Source organism: Eutrigla gurnardus (assembly GCF_963514095.1).
Source record: "Eutrigla gurnardus genome assembly, chromosome: 3".
NCBI classification, from domain to species: domain Eukaryota; kingdom Metazoa; phylum Chordata; class Actinopteri; order Perciformes; family Triglidae; genus Eutrigla; species Eutrigla gurnardus.
The window spans coordinates 22,675,839-22,691,255 of record NC_139917.1 but is presented as its reverse complement, the minus strand read 5'-3'; the positions used below and the strand labels follow the sequence as shown (position 1 = coordinate 22,691,255).

Genomic DNA, 15,417 nt, shown 5'->3' with positions numbered 1-15,417 from the left:
TATTCTGATTTTCTCAGATATTTCCGACATGTACACATCAGACCAACTGTGAATTTGTTTAAGGCGGTATGCTGTCCCATGAATGCAGTGGTTTCCGTCTGCTCTGCATCACATCTAGCAGGTATCTCATGCATGGATATACAATCTGAATCCTGCATGAGAGAGACGAGCTCCGATATGAATAATGATAACCACAGATCACCTTAAGTGCAATAAAATCTCAGTCAAAAAACTAGGTTTAATATTGGGGAAATGGTAAGGGTTATAACAATAATAAAAACAAATTGATTTCACTTGTCTTGTGAAATATTTATTCCCATCTCATCACTTCTATTATATTTGTAAAATCATTTGCCTGTGACAAAAAATAAAAAATAAAAAAGTGTTTGGGAATGTGCCCTAGGGCTACAGTTGACTCCAGTGACCTGGGGTGCCTGGTTCTGCTCTCATGCCTGCGAGGGTGCCAACCATGTGTTCTAACTCTGCCTTAATGACTCTATGCAACTAATTAGCAGATTGATCTGCATATTCCTGATGAGTGGCAGGCCAACTGGCTTAGCTTGTATGTGCATAGGGGAGACAGAGAGGCCAAAAAGGGAATCCAAATCAAGCGAAAGCCCTAAACTTAAAAGTAAAGACGACTAACTATAAAGTATGATTTACAGAGGAAGAATTCTAAATAGGCTTTCAGGTAGAAGTCCATGTTGGGGAGGATTGATTTAACAATGAGCTGAATATTCCATTATTACTGAGCCTCTGTATCGGAGAACTAGAGGAGAGAAACCACAGTGTGCTTTGTCTGAAGGAGCACAGATGAAGATGACATGGACGACGTTGAGTAATGACTGAGATGTGCTGCAGATGTTCTCTCTGGTCCAGTTGGACGCCCGTCTGCGGCAGCTTCACAAGACACACGAGTGCCTTCTGTTTGTGTGGGAAGCTCTGTGTTGTGACACTGTTGTTAATGTTCTACAAGACAGGCCCGGACGATTAACAAAAAAAAACAGAGGACACGAGCAGAAGAACGATGTCCCCGCTGTCTACCTCAGCTCGGGCAGCTGGTTGGCGGCCGCGACCTGACCCGTGCATCTCACCCTGTTACAGCTCTGTAAACAGGAGGGGAGGAGATGGAGGGGAGGAGATGGAGGGGAGGAGCGCAGTACAAGGAGGAGAGAGGCCCGAATCCAAACAGAGTCTGTACGAGCAGGCAAGAGTAAAGCTCTAAGTTACTGAGGGGTCAATGTCACTGGCTGTGGAGCAAAAGAAGAAACATTTCATCGACTGCACTCTCTCTCACTCTCTCCATCGCCCAGAGAGAGAGGGGTCACTGTCATCAATGGGCTTCTTTATGACTGCAGCAGCGTGTCATGTGTGCATCTGGAGCTCTCAAGGCTGAACTTGTTTAGGTTGCTGGGCCAATAGGAATGACACACACACACACACACACACACACACACACACACACACACAAAAAGACCAAGATACGCTGCAAAACATGTATAAGCATAATATAAGAGGCGGTAACCTGAAAATGAACGCACACTGATGACCGAGTGCAGCGATGAAGAGGCCATGAAACCAAATAAACGTGTGTGGGGAAGGCCAGCTCTCAGTGGCACAGATATCACGGTCAGAAATACAGGACCCATGAGGTGTATCGCCCTCCTTGGCATAAGGTGATCCAGATGATTTTAAATAACTAATATTAATAAACGTAACTTTTATTAAATGATTGATACGTTGATTTATTTTTCTGAAAAGCAGGTTTTCCCAGCTCAAAGAAAAGCTTTTCTTTACTCAAATCCTCAAAATACCCTTTAATATTTAGTGTGCGAGTCCTGTGCCACTGTGAACCGTCTCGTCTCCTCTGCCAATAATCACGCTTCATAGGCGCTTACCGAAAGAGCTGCAAATTGTGTCCTGCATGGAAGCGGCGGGCTGCACAGAAGGCTCATTTCATCAGCGTTTGACCTTGCAGACTGGTATTATAGTGCAAATGGAGCGTAATGAAGCGTAACAGGCTTAAGGTTTCTTTTGAGCATCATCATATTTGGGTATTAAGCAGCCAACAGAGACAACAAGATGTTCACGTTTAGGTGCAACATGATTTATGGACGTGACGTGATATTTACTTACCTAAAAGCTAATGACCTGAAAAGCTATACGATGCACGGAAAAATGCTTTAGAGCGTAATCACCGTGAAACATTTTATTGTTCTGATTAAAGGCTTTGTTCTCACCAAAGCCAGTCCCTTTCTTCATTCACTCTCTAGCTCACTCGACCACCGCTACGCTCCCTCTCCCCCTGGCCTCGCTCGTTGAGCCGGAGAGGAGGGCCAAAGTTTGTAGCCGCGGATGATGTGACTACATATTCTACCTTGTAGGGAGAGGGGGAATCAAGGATTGGCTGATAGGTGAACACGTCTCTGTGCTACATGGTTGGAGGCTGGTTGAGTGAAGAATGTTAATCCCCTCCCACTGTCACAGCTTTATAGAGATGACTGAACTCTACTGACTTCACTTCTCATTTCAATTCGTATTGTATAACCTGTATTACTGAATAAAAGAAAACTATTTATATTGATTTGACCAAATATTCAACAAATAAACAGTTTAATGGTTCCATGAGAGCAGAGATTTGCAATTTTAATTGAGTAAGATTTGCAATTTTGATTCAATCTCTGTGGGCTTCTCTTTTTGTCTGAGCAACGTTTATATGATTATGCACTAGAATTAAAATTTAATTTGTATATGTATGTATCCAACACGTGTGTGAAAATTAAGAACATTATCACATCAAGGGAAGCCTCGGCCTATAAAAGGTGGGAAAGGGACAATATATACAGATTTTGTCATCCATATGCAGTTTTTTCCATTTAAAAGATGGTGAAAGGTTGAAAAACAAACTTCTAAAAGTAAAAGTGACCTTTCTCTTATCTTAGTTTGGTTTCTACTGTAAATGGCAATACATGAACACTGTGTGTTTTACACTTTCATAAATCAGATTCAGGTTTTTATTCGGCATAATGAGATATCAAAAATGTATTGTGTGAAAAATGCATTACAGTTCCACTCTAATTGAATGCTTTGGCACAAGAATCAAAATAATGAATAGTGCATAACAACAGACAGATTGTGTGTGTGGGTGGGTGTCTCTTATTGTAAACATCACAAAGCCTCCGAAAAAAGGGAAGCGCATCGAATGATGTCAATACTCTCTCAATACTTTATTTATTTTGTACAAAGTAATTACAGTGCATGTATAAATTGTCGGAACAGAAGCACCTCCATCGAAAGCTGTAATGAGGACAGCTGTATAAATCAAACAATGTGTCTTCAGGCCAGCTTTACAGCGAGTGAGGCCATCTAGAAACATGTCCTGCCAAACTTATGAGGAGAATACTGAGAAGATCAAAAGCTTCTTTCTTGTTCATAATGTACTGTTGAAGCGGTAAATTAGCCAGTGCCTGAGCCCAAGGCATGCGTGAAACCAGTAGCACACGCCGGCCTGGTCACAGTAGGAGGGGCGTGTGTGTGTGTGTGTGTGTGTGTGTGTGTGTGTGTGTGTGTGTGTGTGTGTGTGTGTGTGTGTGTGTGTGTGTGTGTGTGTGTGTGTGTCGGGGAGTTCAGGACAAAGGTTGGCAGAAGCAGGGTCTGATAAATCACATGATTCTCAACAGACCATTTCCTTCGTATCCCTTCTCTATGTCTTTGATCTAATCTGAGCCAAGTGGTAATGGGTAAGTGTGGGCATGTTAGCTGCTCACCCGCGTGCTGTCTTTGACATAATTGGCAGTAGAGTTTGCTAACCTACCTGCTGTCCTCTGACGGAACGTGTAGATCTCTGCTGAAGGGTCTTATCCTCTGGCCTGGGATCGGAGCCAAGGGTGGGGGCCCAGTCAGAATCGGGGCTAGACCTCTGAGCTGCAGCATCAACCTGCTCTGACACCACTGCCTGTAAAGAGAGACAGTGCACGTGTGTGTTTGTGGCTGAGAAAGACAGAAAAGTGACAAAAAACAACCTGTGAATCCAATAAGGCTGCCCCTCTTAGTTGACTGACTCCATTAGATGTTTTTTTCTTCATGCTGAATTACTTATTTATGAGCACATCTCCGGATTCACAGATCTGTCAATTAAATAATCTAATTGATTAATGTTAAGTGTTAGTCGACAAAGAATTTCTTTGGTTGAGGACAGCCTTCGCATTCCAAAGTTACGACGACTTGGCTTGCTGGGCAGCTGTAATTCAGTGAAGCACAGAAAAGAGAACGAGCATCTTTGCCTTCAAACTTGCATAGTTTTCTGTTCTCATGTTTGTGTTTATGACTTAACAGTCATTGGACACTCGGATTATTGTAAATATGTTCAACATGTGTCAAATTTCTTCCATGTAGGTTATAAAAATAAATTAAAAACTGTAGACATGGCATGATATCTTGCATTTTGTTCAGTGTTTAAATTCATTTTAAAATTGCATGCTAGCCTCAGTTTAACCAAAACAGTATATAAACAAGGAATACATATTGCTCTGACAGGTTCCAAGCCAATGTTCACCCTCCAGCAGTTTTTATTGGCCGTTGGCCATTTTTTTTCCGTGAACCAAAAGCAAACAAAAGCAACAGCCATTCAGACAGTTTCTGTCACATATCAATATGTTAAATTAAGTAGTGATTGAGAATACTAAACTGTAAATAATACATTAAGTCTTAACTATCAATATGTTTAAATACAAATTGTGGTTACACTCCAGACATACAGTATGGTAGGTGAGCTCAGATATTGCCATTGAGTCCAAACTGTCACCAACTGCACTCCAAGCAGACGATATGTGAACTGATTCAGCAGCAAAAACAGGTTCAAACACAGACGTAAGCTAAAGACTATAGATCGTTGTAAAAGTCAACCACATCACCTGGAGATTGAGACAAAGAAATTATGATAATTATAATTAAAAAAGCAAAAGCGGATTAAGTCTAGACCTCCAACTGTGAACCAGTGGTATGGAGAAATTTTTAAAGTTCTGCCGATGGAGCGCTTAAGTTCAGTTCTAAAGGGGAATGAGGGGACTTTCGACACGATGTGGGCCCCTTTCCTGGATTATCTACCAGACAGCACCGTGGTCCTCTTACGTAGAGGGCGCTGCAGCATTGACTGGCGCCCCTCCAACACCACAGCAAACACCTAAATGATCTCTCCTGGATACTGATTTGTCATTGACCTGTTTCTGTGCGGTGAGAAATGTCCATGTAGAATCCCATGTATGAGTACTGTGTATGTATACAACTCTCATTTAACATGTATATATGTTACTATTGCTGTCATGTGTGTTTGTTATTTTTGTTTGTTCAAAAAATTGAAAATTAATACAATATAAAAAATAAAAAAAAGCAACAGCAGCATGTGGTAGACATTCAGTATACCTTCAGTCATCAGTCATCTCAATGGAAGCAATGACGACTGGTAACATTGTAGGCAGGTGCTAATAAATTGCACTTAAGTGAGCCTATATTTATATTTTCATTCCAGTCATCTCAATAGACCACAATCAATGTTACGTTGTCATTAGCACCTGGTGTGATCACAAATCACAGACATGCTCATGGTGACCAAGCAACAATTGCGTTTGACAAAATTAATTCAGGGGAAATGTAGAAAATCACAAGCTGAGAATTCAATAGACCAACCCTCGCATACCGGATGTCCACATGACATTTTCATATGCCGAAGGCAATAACCAGATATGTCATGTAGCAGTGGGGCGGCCATCTACCACCTCCACCGTCGTGGCGCGTGTGTCATCACCGCCCGTCTATTTATCAGCGTCTATTAGTCGGCGTCTAGCAGCATCTGTACAGCTCAGCACACAGCAGGGACCACCACAACAAACTGGGGGGGACAGGGATAACGCAAGAGGAGAAGGTTGTCACACAGTCACAGGCGCATTCACTCACACCTTCCTATAATGAAATGGTGCAAGTATAGATTTTATGACGTCACCTACACGTGACATTACAGCTCCACACTTTTGCTCCTGCTGTAATTAAAAGTTCATTGAGCCCTTTATGGTGATGTGTGTAATTGATGTCTTTATCTTGAAGTTAACACCAAATACCTCTCGACTCCATCACCTTGCTGCATTCATTGTCACCTTTCTTTTCTTAAGTCCTCAATTAAAGGTGTGAAACTCCAAACAACAGCCTCACCTGCTGCTATCAACAACCCGTCTACTGAACTGACTTTTTTTGACAAACGTTCACAACTGTGTTGTTTTTTTCTGGGAGGCCAGGTAATGAAGGAAGCCGCATAGGATGTCATCACCTTTTTTTTCCCAACGAGTCCTGATTGCATTATCAGAAACCTGGCATCTGGGCGTGACCTTGTTAACTGCCAGGGTAATCAACTTTAACCAAAGGGGAGGAGAGGGAATGATAAATTATTAGTGAGGAAGATTTTGTTCATGTTTTATTAAATTGGCCTGTCAAAGGGGGTTGGTCAAATTATCTGGGGCCTCGTTTATTGGAGGCTGGCCATATTGGCGCATCTGTTACAATTATTTATAATTTCCAGGCAGTCAGGAGGACGGACTGGGTTTTTTCGGCATCCGCCACATAAAGCAATTTAGAAATTAACTGATGCGGGAGTGTCTGAGTCTTTTTTGCCCTCGCACAATCTCTCTCATCCCCATCCCAGTTATCATCCAGAAAAAAAACTGGGAAACTGGAAAAGGGGCAAAAAAACAACAACAAATATTACAAAGCAGCTTAGTGAAAGCGATGGACAGCGAGAGAGCATAAGATTGAAATAGAAGAAGAGAGTATGCAGGTGCAGTGAAAAAAAAGAGCAAGAGATTGTGTGGAGGCTGAGGGAGGGAGGGGGAGAAAAAAGAAAAAAAAGAGAAAAGCCGGTCTTGGTAATTACTGAACACGATTAGGTTCTTGGGGGAACTTGTCTGGCACTGGCGGCCCTTGCTGCTGAGGATGCGGCAGGCAGGACCATATGGAGGGAGGCTTGTGATTGTGCTCCCTGAAGCTCGTGACCCGTCTGCTGCCGAGCCCTTGAGCTGAATGTGAAATGAGACTTGCCAGGCCTAATGTTCTACACATGCACCATTTATGCCACAAAACAAATCTGATCACTGTTAATTATGGAGCAGCTATAATCAGGAGGGGACCCCGCCACACACACAGACACACACACAGATACACTCACACACACACACACAAAACACGACTACATGCATACATAAATACATACTCCCACACATCTGTGGAGCGACAGCGTTTGTGAAAGCGATTGGATTGAATTCAGAAGTGAGGGCTAGAAGGTGCGTGCCCCCCCACCAGGCCAGGTGCACTTTGTATTCAAGATGGTGATTCTTCAAAGGATGTGTTTGGATATATATATATATGAGTGTGTGTTAACCGGTAGTGCGGTGGAAGAGGGACGTTAGAGCACACAGTGTGTAGGATGGAGGGTGCATGTATGTTTTTTGTGTGTGCGTACGCCGGTCCCGAGTCCTCCCACACAGGCTGTTTGACCCGAGTGTACGTGCCTGAACGGGGGAGCGCATGTGTCTGCAGCGGCACATGGCTGTGCTTCATTAATGAGGCGAGCTGGGCTACACAGAGGTTCTCATCTAATGAGAGCAGTTGAGCTGGTAAAACACACCACTGGAGTCCATGTCATTAGTATGTCTCTGGCCCTGGACGTGGCCCAGCTCCAAACACACCCTCACACACCAAACTCATGTTGACAACGCTGATAATACTAATAACACAGGAGAGGAGACGATCATTGCACTACAAGCCATGAAACATTTATCAGACTATACCTCTTAAACCTGAATGTATCACCTTTACGCAGTGTTTTCGTATTGGAAACGCTGACTGATGTGTCTGAAGAGGGAAAGGCATATGTAAATACAAGCAGCAGGTTGCACTAAATTTTTAACATACTCCAAGGGAGGTCCTGACAGTTAAGCTAAAGGAGTGCCGTTCCAGATGGGAAAAAACAGCCAGAGTCAAAACAAGACCCGAACCAAAGACAAAACACACAAAATATCTGACTTATAGAAGCGTTCCATCACAGAGACGACTAAAACAGAAAAACATATATAATATAACCAGCTGGCTGATTCCACTCAGTTTGTTGAGCACTTGGTTGAAAAATGTATTTCCACCCGTCTTTGTAGCATTATGGTTTCATCACTTTCACTTGATGATTGCTATTAGTGATGATGATGATCAAAAGAAACACCTTACCTCAGCCAAACATGACCCCGCATGGATGTATTTATGAGCATGTGTGGAACTAGCTAATTATACATTTAATTATTCATCTAAAAGGCTTTAGATTGGATAACATAAATAACAAGCCAGAAGTAGTTGTTTATAGGAGATGCACTGTGTGGTCTTCTTTCAATTTATTAATAAAAGGAGAAAAAAAGGCTCATCTTGGGAAATGTGCTTAAGTTTAGTCTGTAAAACCCATATGAGTGTCTGTGTTTTGCGTATCGAATACTAAAACGTAAGGATAAAAAATGTGAATATAGCTGCATGATTCCATAGAGCTGCACACAATGGCCATAATGAGAGGTCATATCTATGATAATAAGTGTATTTATCAGTGTGGAAAAAGCCTTTTTCACATTTTGATTTGTCATTGTAGGAATAGGAGGGGTATGACTGATGACACCAATGATGGCTCTGTTCTATTCAAGGATCCCAGAGTGACAGTGAGTCAGCACGCACAAACACCACAACCCTGAAACTGAAGTAGCAAAATTCAGAAATCATTAATTATATTATTTACACCTGAGCGTTCCTGTGACATGTCAAAATGTTCTCCATGGAAAAGGCATGTTGTCCACGAAAAAAAAAAAAGTTGCAGTTACATTTAAAAAGACACGGGGCTTCTTTCTGTTATATTTTTATGAAACTTTTCTGCAGTGAATGAACATGGCTCATTATCCCTTTCCAATGCTGATGAGAGAATAACCAGTGCTTTGAATGACTGCCCACACAATTAACAACTTGCCACTCATTTACTGTGGTGGAGGCTCCAGAAAGCCTGAGGTCTGCTATGGATTCTAATGTTGGTCTTTAATCACAGCACAGCTCCAACAATAGCCAAACACGAGACAACTATAAATATTTTAAATGTGTCCACTAATGAGGACTCTCTTCTCTGCCTCTAGATTGTGATGGTGACCGCCCAACCTGGCAACCCCAAACCTCTCCAACCTGGCAGTTTGTTCAGACGGCATCTCATTGTGTGTGGGGGTCACCCAGGTGCCTGACGATCGTCCAGGCCCTACAGCTAGAAGATCAGGGCACGAGGCCATTTCCAGTCTGACTTCATGGAGATATTGCTCTGTTTTTCAGTACACAGAGCAAATACACAATACAGAACACTCCGGAAAATAGTGCGAGTAGTGCTGAAACCATTCGTCAATTTGCTCTCCGGTCCTACTTTTTCCAATTTGAGGATTTGCAAAAAACAATCAACAGATTAACTGACAATAAAATGATTGTCAGTTAAGACCTACGTACAAGAATCCATTTTTTGTCTTTGAATTTCGTATCGAGGACCTGAACCTGATGCTGATCCGGCAGGTCAATTGATTTAGGAGGGAACAGTCTCCCAAAAAAAAAAGCACATCATGACTCACATTAACTGACAGCAAGCAGAACTGTTTGGCTACTCCAGACGTTGCTCATGTTTAAGCCTTTGTAAAGTCTTATTAAGCCTCCTGCAAAGAGTTAACTCGACATAAGACAGAAGAGAACAGACAGTCAATCTCGGTGCACAGCATGAAAGTAGAAGACACAATGGGTGTTATTCCTCTCACCCACCCTCCTCCAAAACCACTGCGGGAGGGGTGTTCAAAGCCGTCGCTCTGGTCCGTATTCAAATGAGCGCTGCATCTCCCCCCTGTGCTCCCGTTGCGATCAGCACTTTGATCACCTCCAATGGTAACTTCCACCAAAATATTTAAAATTAAAATCAAATCTGCCTTAACAACCTGAGCATTAGAATTTAACAGGTGTTCGGGAGGAAGTTGTTACAGAATTTGCAATTATATCCTCGGATACACACACCTTTAGAGGAACGCACGCCTACGCAGACGCGCGCGTACACACACATACGCACAGCCTGTCAGTGAAATTACAGATCGGGAAACAGAAAGCCCTCCTGACTGAGTGCTATACCTTGGGATACCTGATCTGTTCACTTTGATGTCAGTAGGTAAGAAAGTTAAAGAAACAAATCAGCCAGACAGCAGCTACGTGTGTTCGGTAAACAAAAGTTTGTATTAATTCTTAGCATAGCTTATTGTATACACAGTATTTTTGTAATTACATCTCAACCCTGGAAATCAATGTGCGATGAGTTTTTTTTTCATGCTGCCCTCAGTGGGGAAGATACACGGAGTGGAGTGCATGTTCAGTGTATTAAAATAAAACACATATTTGTGTACGCACTCGCATACATTCCATTCATATACATGCCTGTATGCACGCATGCATGCATGCCCACACACACACACACACACACACACACACACACACACACACACACACACACACAGCACTAACTGCATCTTCTCTAAATGTAGTATTAATTACTGGGGGAACACTGCAGTACTGTATTTAATTACAGACTAAATGATCCATTTATATTTCACCGCTGGTTAAATTAACAGGGTTAAGTGAGACGGGGCGATTGTAACTCACTTAACATTTGAGCTGATATCTTTTAACTTCCTGTCTAGGGGGCAGCACTGTCAGAAAATATCAACCAATCAAATTAAACAATTACAGTCCGTGGAGGAACAGAAATTACTCAACCGCAGCAAAAAATAGTATCTTCCGCGGCATCAGCTACAGAGTTGATTTATCGGCTATAAGACGTAGTGTAAACGTGAAAGTCACTGCGGAACGGATTGAGAATCTCATAAGTGCCCTACAAGGCTGATGGAACGCGGTTTCCGTGGCCAAACTGTACAAGATACAGATAGCTGTTACTATTCTAGTCTTTGACACTGTGTGGTCGAAGAAACACCTTTCACCATATCATTAGGAGTCGTTAAAGTTCACTTTAAATGTGGCTGCAGCATTAACTTAGTTTATATTGGAGCCTCGATTGCCTTGGGGTGACAGTTCAAAAGGTAGTGAGCCAAAGCCAAACCCCTGCTGACTGACAGACGTAGAGCTGTAACTCCAACATCATCTTCAAAAACATAACTGGGCTCCAATTAAATCACCTCTCCCCACCTCTTATCTATCTTTGCTATCTGACGGGAGTATGTTAAAAGGACTTCCAGGTACTTGGGTGGGAGGATAGAGAGAAGAGAGCTGAAGTAAGTGAGTCAGAGAGTGCGATGCGTACCCAGGACAGAGAGCTGGAGAAGATCACATAGCTGACATGAAAGACGCCGGCGCTAAGAGAGATGGTCGGATCAAGGGTGAGCTAGAGCGATATTAAGAGAGTGATTCTCAGTTAAAGACCATCGCCACAGGCCGTGCTGGGGCTTGTCAGTCATTACTGTGCATGCTAATCTACCTACACATTGGTGTCTCTGTACCTTAGGGCGACTAGATACCCAGACAGGTGATGGAGAGAAGTATCCTAATGTAATGTGTTTATTTGGTAAGAAGATACATTATGCAGGGAATCATAAGCATACATATTTTGTTGGCCATTCCCCCTCATAAATGCATATTGAATATATACCGTGTATATAAGTTCAACATCATAGGAAAACGCTTTTTAGCCTGGAGTTGCGATGCACTTGATAAAAGTAGAGGGCCTCTGGAGGGGAGCTGGTGAAGAATAAGACGGGTGCTTACCTTAAAGTTGGTCTGTCTGTTTGATGTTGGGTGATGCTTCTGCTGTTGCTGCAGTTGTAACTGTTCCTGCTGCTGCTGCTGCTGCTGGTGTTGTTGTAACTGTTCCTGCTGCTGCTGTGACTGTTCCTCCTGCTGCTGTTGTAACTGTTCCTGCTGTTGTAGCTGCGCCTGGAGTTGCAGGATGCTCTGGTCTTTCTGAGCCAGCAGGCCGCTGAGCTTCTGGTGACTCTGACGGAGGTTGGCCTCGCTACACACCAGGGCCTGGTAGCACTGGCTCAACTCCTTGTACAGCTGTCGACAAACAGAAATAGGACAAACAGGGTTGGAAAGCAGGGCAGGAGGGGGAAGTGAAGAGGGATTGGGTCATGTCATACAGAGATGGGACCTCGAATGGAGAAAAATTACTGATATGTCATCATATGGGGATATTTTCTTAAGGAGGTCTGAAAAGGAATGCTCCTTAAAGGTAATGTTTTATGATAATTACCCCCCCCCCCCCCCCGTGTGTAGTCATCAGATAGAGGGGAAGTAGGTTAAGATCCCATTCACAGTAACCTGATATGTTGTAAAACATCTTTCATTTCTGGCATTAGTCCACTAATTACATGTTACAGCTAGCCGGGAAATAAATCAACACGGTGGGCGAGGCCTGAGCGGAGAGCAACAAAGTGGTTATAATAATGATGAGTTTGAGGTTTGGCGTGTGTGTGTGTATATATGTGTACCGTCTGATAGCAGGTGGTGTCAGCAGTGTGCGCCTCTTCTTGGTTCCTCAGGACTCTCTGAGTGTCAAGGTTGAGTCCTTCCAGTTGCTTGATCAGGTGGCTCTGCTCTGCTGCGTGCTCCGTACTCTGCCTGTACAGGGTCTGCACCTCTGCAAACTCACATCTGCACACGCACACGCGTGTTACACAAATACACACTGCACGTGCACTGTGACTGTTCAAGTAAAAGCATCGTTCATCGGCACACTATAGAGCAGTTATAGGCATTAAGTTCTGGGGTTCAAGAGGTAAACATATAGAGAAGTCATATCTAAAAGGTTATGAGAAAGTCAAAGAACTTCAATTATCCTTTTCAGATTTTAAAATGAATTAAAAAAAAAACATGTAAAATGTAAAATTTGATATAGTTAGTTATAATGTTATCATCACAACACTGAAATATACATTTGCAATATTAGGGTGAATGTAGAACAATGATACGTCTATTAGATCTTTCTGTAGTCAACGATGCTTACATTTCCCAGATATAAGTATTACGGTTTATTTTTTAAAGTTGTTTGCGTCCTATGGAAGTACTGAAAAGTGCTTATGAGGATATCTTTATTCACATAGGCACAATGTAAAGGACGGGCTGTAGTCCTTATGTGACTGACATGTCAGAGTGCCTCTGGCATTAAAACAGAAAAGTAGTTTTAAAAAAAAAAAAAGGTTGAGATTACCACTAAGGCTCCTACGGTTCTCACAGTTTTTATCATATCGACTAAAGCTTAGCCAAAGCCTGCCCTGTTTCCCTTTTCTCCTTCTTTTAAAGCACATCCACTATGCAGGGCTTATCAAGTGGCTTTAGGTGAGCCAGAGTGGAAGAAATCTGTGTCACCCCCAAGCCTCCCAGCGAAGAGAGCATATATAGTAACGGCTCTACACAGTAACCCATGTGACATAATGGTTATGCATTGTCTACACACAGGACAGATGCACACTTACCTTAACTAATGACATTACACATAAATATAACCATTTCAGGTGTGGTTGTTACACGGACCTCCATGTCTATCAAGTTGAAAGGGCTCACCGAAGTTGAGTGAGTTGCTCCTCCTTCGCTGCCACCTCCCTCTCTTTGGACAAAGACTGAGCTGTTAGACTGCTACTGTGGCTCTGCAAGGTGGACAACTCCCGCCAAGCATGATGTAGCTCCTCCTCCAACTCCTGTTGTACAAGAGGAACAACACTTTATTTCTTTTTTCCTGGAACATCGAGCCCCAGTCATTGAGGACTAGGTCATGTAATGCAGCAAACACCAGTTAACCCTGCACTGGAAGCAGGAAGGTTTCATTTCACGATGGGAGAAAGTGGAAATATAGGGTATCTGATACTGTCCACCTCCATCTGATAGTACAAAGTACAACGGTTGTCTTCAGTTTGAATCCATACAGCCGTCTACATCGGCTAATAGCTCACAGTTCTGTCACACTTTCAGCTTGTAGAAGCAACTTAAAGCATCTTATGGGCGCCAAAACTATTTACCTCCAACGTACACATGTAACTATATTGATTGTGCATTGGGCTGTAAACCCTGTCAAAACACTTTTGAGTGCACAGCAGCACTGTGGCTGAACAGATCCAGTGGGTAGACAGCCGTAGGACTGCAGCTGCTAATACTGTGGGGCTTTCTCTGTGCAGCAGGTGTAGACAAGGTGTTAGTGACGGCTTTTTCTTAATAAGACGAAAACCATCTGAGCAGGGCACGCATCAAACACACAAAGGTCCCGAAACCAAGACGGATTAAATGCAATTTAAAAATAAACATTTCACAGGGCCAGAATTAACGGTGTGCAAAATCAATTTGTCCAAAAAAAAATGACACAAAAAGATGCCATGATGCCTTGCTTGTTTGGTGTGTGTACATATGAGGACAAAATAGCAAAAACACCTTACGTTAGACTACGGTTACCCTGCAGGAAAACTCACAATGTTTAGATTTGAATGAGAATGCCTGTGCTGTTGTCAAGAAGTTATTTTCTTAAGTGAACAGAATAATTAACAGAGGATCAGTAAAGGTATTAGCATAAGGGCTGTCACATTGTGCTCGTTCACTTTTGTCCACCCCGTGTAGGCGTACCTAACCTATGCACGCACTGGATTTAATTCTAAATTCCTGGGCAAATCTTTACTATGTAAAACAAATTGGCATGATGGATCCAGCACACACCCCATGTAGTCCATCTCCATCTCTCAAATCAATGTATGATACAAAAAAAAAATGCGAAACAGGTGGACTGTCTTCGGCTGTGATGGATGTGCATAGACTAGTTGCTGGGCTCCATCCTGTCCAAGTGTAATTACTCTGCAGCCCTGACTTATTCAAGACGTCCTTTTCTGACTCCATTTGACTAGCATAGCAATATCTATCATCACGATTAGTCTATAAGGAGGGGGCAGAATGTGAGGCTCTTCTGCCCTGAGACTCCGGTATTGGCAGACAGCTGATTTCTGTGAGGGGATGGCAAAAGGCGGCTGAACTGAAAACTTGTCAGGAGTTTGATTTAAACCTCCCCGCCCTTTGTTGATAAAAAAAACATTTTCAAGCTCCTATCAAATAAAAAATACATTTATGAGTGATCATTTATACTTTCCTACCTTCAGGCTATATAACCCTGGCAGATTGCATTTATTGGTCAGGTGTTGTTTCCAGGGTGTGAGTGGATAAATAGGACATTCACCTGTAGCCAGGTTAAGCAGTAATTACCAAAGGTTATGTGTACATTACCTTATATAAATAGTGTATACAATGGCAAATTTACAATATGTGCCATATTCTTATAGGTTGGGAGAACCGCGG

At 42.6% G+C, this 15,417-nt stretch overlaps 1 protein-coding gene across 1 annotated transcript in view; it reads right to left on the bottom strand.

The window, feature by feature from the left end:
* Positions 1 to 15,417, bottom strand: part of cntln (centlein, centrosomal protein) — a 78,565-nt gene that overhangs the window by 52,685 nt on the left and 10,463 nt on the right. Inside the window, exons 7-10 of the mRNA XM_084006451.1 lie at positions 13,651 to 13,784; positions 12,579 to 12,741; positions 11,854 to 12,144; positions 3,815 to 3,955 (exon numbers count right to left, since the gene is read on the bottom strand). Of these exons, the coding sequence (XP_083862577.1) occupies positions 3,815 to 3,955; positions 11,854 to 12,144; positions 12,579 to 12,741; positions 13,651 to 13,784 (729 nt within the window). The remainder of the gene's footprint in view (positions 1 to 3,814; positions 3,956 to 11,853; positions 12,145 to 12,578; positions 12,742 to 13,650; positions 13,785 to 15,417) is intronic.